At 49.4% G+C, this 7,500-nt stretch overlaps 1 protein-coding gene across 11 annotated transcripts in view; it reads right to left on the bottom strand.

The window, feature by feature from the left end:
- LOC115541817 (pleckstrin homology domain-containing family A member 5) overlaps positions 1–7,500 on the bottom strand; it is a 100,147-nt gene that overhangs the window by 29,837 nt on the left and 62,810 nt on the right. For 8 of the 11 annotated variants that reach the window (XM_030353681.1, XM_030353671.1, XM_030353672.1 and 5 more), the window contains exons 4-5: positions 6,049–6,132; positions 3,101–3,157 (exon numbers count right to left, since the gene is read on the bottom strand). In XM_030353681.1, coding sequence (XP_030209541.1) covers positions 3,101–3,157; positions 6,049–6,132 — 141 coding nt within the window. Of the gene's footprint in view, positions 1–3,100; positions 3,158–6,048; positions 6,133–6,932; positions 7,327–7,500 lie in introns of those variants that run through there. The other 3 variants (XM_030353676.1, XM_030353682.1, XM_030353679.1) reach the window with 2 other exon arrangements.

The raw sequence follows: 7,500 nt of genomic DNA, 5'->3' as shown, positions 1-7,500 counted from the left end.
GTGCCTACGGACGGTCAGAGACAGAGACGGACCGCCCTGCCCACCTCCTCGACCAATCACGTGTGCCAACGGACGGTCAGAGACAGAGACGGACCGCCCTGCCCACCTCCTCGACCAATCACGTGTGGCTACGGACGGTCAGAGACAGACAGCCCCGCCAATCTTTCCGACCAATCACGTGCGGGTAGGGACGGACAGAGAATACAAACTAACGCTGGGCAGAGGAAGGAGACGAGGTAGAGGCGAGGTGTGGGAAAGAGCGTTACCATGGCAACAAGCCCCTAATTGAAACGAAGGACATGGTGAAACATGAAATAATGACAGAGGTCCCCTGTACATGAGATTTAAAGCATAGATAATAACCATAATCATAATTATTTCATGGCGCGGCTATTAGCCAGGAAGCAATGGAGGAAGCTCTCCATGGTTACCCTGTTCAGAAGATCAGAACAGAACGGTTCAGAAGATCACAAAATAACTGGTCAGCCCTCTTAAACACGAGCACTTAATGTCAAACTAAGCCCTATTAGTTGAGGCCGTTGCACAATTCGATGTTTGCTTAAGTCTGCTTTTTAAAGTGGTTTAGGGTTCGGACCGGGTCTGAATATCAAGCAGAGCTCATAAAAGTTAACGCAGAATACTTCCCGCCTCACTGGCTCACAGTCATTAAAGTGACTTATCTGCGGTTAGCCTACAGCATCTTAGCATCGTAGCATCGTAGCATCGTAGCATCTCTGCTAGTAATCCCCAGACCTTCTGGACTGGGAAAAAAACAGGTAAAAAAAGAAGACAATATATGTCTCTGTCTCAAATGACTACAAAAACAGCCAGAATGTCATTCACCATGACTACAAACACAGCCTGTATGTCATCGCCATGACTACAAACACAGCCAGAGTGTCATCACCATGACTACAAGCACAGCCTGGACATCAGTCACCATGACTACAAAGACGGCCTGAACGTCAGTCACCATGACTATAAACACAGCCTGAATGTCCTCACTATGACTAGCTTTCTGCAGGCCGCGAGGCACAGAGTGCATTTAAAGACTTCAGATTATCAGACAAAGGCCTAAGTGAATATTTCCCAAATGGGTGGGAGATGCTGGGATAAGCCTCTCACAATGGCTGTGTGTAGAAGCCCGCGGCATCGAGGGCATTCAGTGCGCCACACAACACCCGCCTATTGTTGCTGGGGAGGATGTTCCCAAATTGCTCCCATTTTGTGATTATGTCGGAGACAGTGAATGGACAGGCGATGGGTTCTCCGGCACGTGAATGGAGGCCATCAGTTGCCAACGGTGACAAGAATGACTCTGTCTTCCCCCCCCCCTGATCGCTCCATCGCTCTCTGCTTGAATCCTTCCCACTGTCTCCTCTTGGTTTCCTTCTCATCCTTCACTCACTGAGTAAACTCGCCCTTTAATCCTGATTCTCTTACTCTCTCGCTCCCACACACACATGTATGTACGCACACACACACACACACACACACACACACACACACACACACACACACACACACACACACACACACACACACACACACGTGTACGTACGCACACACACACAAACACAAACGTCACTCACACACTTCTAAACACCCCATAATAACCACGCTGGCTTCAACATGTGCCGGCTGTTCTCTTATTGTATTCATTGAATGCAGTAATTGTTTTCTATTTGAACTGCTTTTATTTATTTTCTCTCCCAGATGGTTAATAATTTATTCCCGTATCTGTTCATGTCGTTATCTTGTCCTTGAGGAGGCAAATGAACATTGTCCCGTGAAACCCTTGAATAAAAAAATGAATAATAAAATCAAAACCTCTCCTGAGGCTCCAGAACTAAAGAGGACGGCAGCTGTGGCCGTCCCGTTCCCCGGCGGGTCTGCTACGCCACATCTACAACACAGGTTCTCCAAAAAAACACAGATTCTACCCGCCACATCTCGCCCCCTTCATGGACTGTTTTCACGCCCTGTCCTTATGTTTCCCTGATTTCCCTCACTCACTTGTTTTCACCAGTCCCTCATTAACATTCCCCTCCTAGTGTATTTAGTCAACGTGTTTCCCCTTCCTCTGTGCCAGTTCGTCTTTGTTCTTTGTATCAAGCTTCCCAGCATTTTCTGAGTACGAATAACTACGGATCCCGGTTTTCTGATTCCTGCCTGTCTACTCCCGACTACGCCTTGTTCTTCTCTACAACTGATTTCCCGTGTAACAAACTATCCCCTAGTAAAGAACATTCTTTCTACACAGACTTTTGCCTCCTGAGTCGTGCGTTTGAGTCCTATATGCCCTGCTGCTCAACCAGCTGTTACACTACCCTGCTTCTACTGAGGTGTGCGGCTGAATCACCGCTGGTAGGAGAAGGAACCGGAATCATTTTGTTCTGATATCAGAGTACAGCCGAGTGCGACGTCTTCACTTTGACGCAGAGAAGAGAACATGCTGGTGTCTGTCCGCAGACGGGTAATACCGTGATGTAAACGTCTCGGTGGGTAGGAGGGAGACAGGGGAGGAAGGGGACTGGGACTCATCAATGCTGTCGATGACATAAAGGCGGTTTAGTTGGATGGAGCTCAGTCGTTCTCCTTCAACCTGTCACAGCATCTGTCACATCTGTCAGCGTACTGGAACCTGGTTATACTGGGACTCGACTTAGCAACCTCTGGATATAAATCCCTGGCAAACTCTGGTTGCACAGCAGGCAGTGGGGCACCCAGGTATATCACGTGTGCGAAGAGAATGGAGCTAATCATTTGAATTTGGACTGGACCGGATGGTTAATTTATAACGCAACGCCAACACGCACGCGCACACGCAGACTAAAACACACACAGACGCACACACACACGCACGCGAGCGATTCCCCCCCCCCCCCCGGGTTACACCATGTTGGTGGTCCGCCTGGTCTGAAACCAGTCCAGCAGTGATCCCACGTCTAGACGTGGTTAAACAACGTCTCATAATGACTTTGCTCCATCGTCTCCCCCACTCGTGACCCCCTGGGGGTCCGCCTGCCGGGGTGCTGTGGAGAGGCAGGGGTGGCGAGCGGCGGAGCAGAAGCCAGAGAGAGATGACGAACACGGTTACCTGGCAACCGCCTCCGGAGGCGGGGGGGCAGGATGGACGAGCTGGGCAGAACTGACACTACGAAGACACAGAGGGAGGGGGGGGGGGATCGTGGAGAGGGAAAATCATATTCTGTGAGGATGACGACACAATAATGATGATCATGTGAAAAATACGGATGAAATAATAAGAATGAAAAATTACAAAACATGAAATCATACGGAGAAGGGAGAGGGTTGTGATTTGAACAAATTGCTTTTTTTAACCACAGCAGATGTGTGTCTGTCTGTCTGTCTGTCCGTCTCAGTGTTGGTTTGTTAACCGATGACCCTCGGTGGTAGACCCCCCACACTGATGCCCTTTGGACCGGATTGTGTAGGAGCCGTCGCCGCAGGAGGCCTTTATTCATATGAATCGCCTCATCTGCCCGCAGTCTCCTCTTTTACTGCTTTAATCGAATCCCAAGCTCACAGCCTCACACTTTGGCATCTCACGTCCCCCTCTCTCTCTCGCCGTCGCTCGCCTGTCTATCAGTGTCTCTCGCTCTAGCTCACACGTCTCTCTTTCCATCTCTCTCTCTCTCTCTCTCTCTCTCTCTCTCTCTCTCTCTCTCTCTCTCTCTCTCTCTCTCTCTCTCTCTCTCTCTCTCTCTCTCTCTCTCTCTCTCTCTCTCTCTCTCTCTCTCTCTCTCTCTCTCTCTCTCTCTCTCTCTCAGGATTCTGGGACAGAGCATCAGAGTGAGGGCACAATAAGGGTGGAATAAACCAATCAGAGACTAGTAACACGGGGCCTGGGACTGATTCTGTGTACTAAAAGGACCAAAGTTTGTATGTTTCTCCCTGTGTCCACGTGGACTTCCCCCAACACCGCGAAACACAATTGGTAAATGGTCTGCATTTTTACTGCTGCTTTCCTAAGCGGTGGCCACTCAAAGCGTTTCACAGTATTGCCTCACATTCACCCGTTCATGCACACATTCACACACCGACAGCGGGGTCAGCCACACAAGGCGACATCCAGCTCGTCAGGAGCAGTTAGGGTGAGGTGCCTTGCTCAGGGACACCTCGACACTATAGCTAGGAGGAGCCAGGGAATCGAACAGCCGACCCGCTCTACCTCCTGAGCCACATGCCGCCGCTACACAACCGCCCTGCTTCCCATGAGCAAGGCACCGGCACTCGTAAGGGACGCTGTGGGGCAGCCCAGTGCTCCCAGACCAGGGTGGGATGGATGAGGCAGAGAACTCATCTCCCCACGTGGGATTAATGGAGTCCGTCTTCTCCCTCTGTCCTCATTTACGAGAACAGCTGAAGGGCGGCAGAACCGCCGGGGGCCGGGTCACGTGACTTCAAGGCGCGGCGATTGTCCGCGCACTCCGTCCCTCTCCTCCGCGGCGGTTGTAACGGCAGCCGGAGAGGAGGGAACTTTCATTATCACTCCCGCTGCAGTGGAAATCATCCCCGCTCTGCCTCAGCCACATCCCCTCTCGCGAGACGCAACCGCGCATGCGCACACGCACACACATACACACACACACCAGGTGTTCCGTATGCACGCACATCACGCACATATATATACACACACACCATATTCTATATTCACATACACCAAACACACACACACACCCACACACGCACACACCAGGTGTTCCGTATTCAAAAACACCACTCACACATATACAGACACTTATATAGATAGAGTACTTACACAAAGACATGAACACACACATAATCATGCCCACCCACCCACACACACACACACCTACCCACCAACCACACACACGTCCCCAGCAGGGAGAGTGTGGCGGTGGGATAATTGGGTGGGAGTAGGAGAGAGGGGGAGTGGGAGAGGGAGAGAGAGAGAGAGAGAGAGAGAGAGAGAGAGATGGAGAAAATCCAATGCGAGAGAGAAAAGTGGCGAGAGGTGAAAGACAGAGCGAGGGAACGAAGCAGACGAGAAATGACGCAGATGTGAAGGAGAGAAATTGAAAGCGAAAGTGGCAAGAGCGATAGAGTTCCCTGGAGTTCGATGCCTGAAGACTTAACACTGGATGTGGGAGTACAAGCGAATATGAAAACAATATTTAAAATATATATTTACATTTAGAGAATGAAAAGCGGCCAGTGTATAGATTATGTTTCGAAAGGAATCTGCCTTAAGCAAGCATTTCTTATGTCATATTGAACGTGGAAACGGCCGTATAGTAAAATATAGTTTTCTGCTGGAAACAGTTTAGTATGAGTGAACGGGAGGAGAGAAGAGAGAAGGCAAAACCAAAGTAGAAATTAAATAACAATAAAATAAAAAGGGAAACATAAGCAGAAACTGAAAATGGCAATTAACAGAAATAGAAAGGAAGATTTAGAAAGAGAGAGAGATCAAGAGAGAGAGCAAGAGAGAGAGCGAGAGTGAAAGAGAGAAAGATTGAGCGAGAGTGAGCGAGAGAGGGAGAGCGAGAGAGGGAGAGCGAGCGAGCGAGTGAGCCATGGGTCTAGACCTGATAAGAGGGCTGTATTGTGCTGTGTCTGGAGTCTGGGACCGAGTGGAGAGCTGATGTGGGCTCCACTGTGCTCCCAGCAGCTGGGAACAGAGGGCCTACAGTGGGCCTACAGCAGTCCTCTGGCCCCTGGCCCCTGGGAGCGTCACAGTAAGCAGTGCCTTCACCCCCCAAGGGCCACTGCTGGGACGTCAGACACACACACGCGCGGACACACACACACATACAAATACACTCGCACACGCATGCACACACTCGCACACCGATACGCTCCTATGTTTTAAAAAGGGATCAAACTAGATTCACAGACATCCCGAGAGTAAACCAGATCAAAGAATGAGGATTTTGTACATGAGAGAGAGAGAGAGAGAGAGAGCGAGCGAGCGAGCGAGAGAGAGAGATCCACGTGCTGGTGGAGGCATGGAGGGTATGTTCTGTGTGGTTACTGATAAAGAGAGAACACAACACTTACTGTTCATTTACAACGAAGATGCAGTTGTCTTGTGAAGGCACCCCGGTCACAGGATGCTTGCAGGTCACCTTCCGTTCATTGTGACTGAGAGGGGCGAGAGAGAGAGAGAGAGAGAGAGAGAGAGAGAGAGAGAGAGAGAGAGAGAGAGAGAGAGAGAGAGAGAGAGAGAGAGAGCGAGAGAGAGAGAGAGGTTAATGTCATATCACTGAAATTAACCCACAAGACGAACAATAATGAAAACGTAGGACAGTGAGAGTCGAAGCTCAATCCATCAGTCTATTCATAAAAGGGTCTGACTGGTTTACCGTGCGCCATAAAACACCTGTCCCTCAATCATCCCCACACAGCAGCACAGAGCATCAATCACAGTGTCTAGGTACCACGTTAAAACACACACACACACACACACACACACACACACACACACACACACACACACACACACACACACACACACACACACACACACACACACACACACACACACACACACACACACACAAGAGAGCACTTCCCTCCATGAAGTAACAGTTTCTGATGCTGTTGCCCGAAACAACGACCGATCACAGAGTTGCAGAAGAGAATCTGCTATTGGTTTACATTCTTCACAATCTAAATCATTCAGGGTTAATGTTTCAAACAATACTAACATGCAAGCAATTTTCTTTATATAAAGCCTTGTAATATGTAGATATAAATGTACAATGTATTCTGAACATTGTCTTAACATTGTTAAACACACACACATACAGTCACACACACCCACACGCCAAAACACTCACCCACAATCACCCACACCCTCACACACACACACACACGCCAAAACACCCCCACACACACACAACTTCACACTCCCACCCACCCACTCACACGCTGAAACACACCTTGAGCAGTGAGTGGTGCTGAACTTGAGCATCACTCTTCTCTTGACGTGTACACTCCAAAACCCGAAAACAGATCCTCCGGGTATAGGACCTTCCAGATCCGTTCTGAATATATGCTATAGAATATATCCTGTCTCTCCTGTGAAACATCACACCTCAGGACACAGCGTTCTTCAACATGACACGCCGTCCAAAGGCAGGAATCTGTCAAACATCCACACGATAGAACAAACTATATAAAGTCTTGGCGCAGGGAACAGAAAGTGTGAACGAGCACAGCTCGGCTATACTGACGAAAACCCCCCTCCTCGCTCCTCGTCTCTCTCACACACATACACACACACTCTATTTTCCCCCCCTTTCAATCTCACTTTCCTGTTTATTTCCTCCCTCCTTCACTTGCTCCCTCTCTTGCTCAATCATTCCCTCATTCACTCCCTCCCCCCTCCCTCCCTCTCGTCATCTTCTCCCTTTATGCATCATCCAATCTGGAGTCACTTTCAGTTTCAGCTCTCTCTCTGTTCATCTTGTCTAGGAACACAGTCATCATCAACATTTTCTCAGCTAG

Source organism: Gadus morhua, chromosome 4, assembly GCF_902167405.1.
Source record: "Gadus morhua chromosome 4, gadMor3.0, whole genome shotgun sequence".
NCBI lineage: Eukaryota > Metazoa > Chordata > Actinopteri > Gadiformes > Gadidae > Gadus > Gadus morhua.
This window is presented reverse-complemented; position numbering and strand designations above follow the sequence as displayed.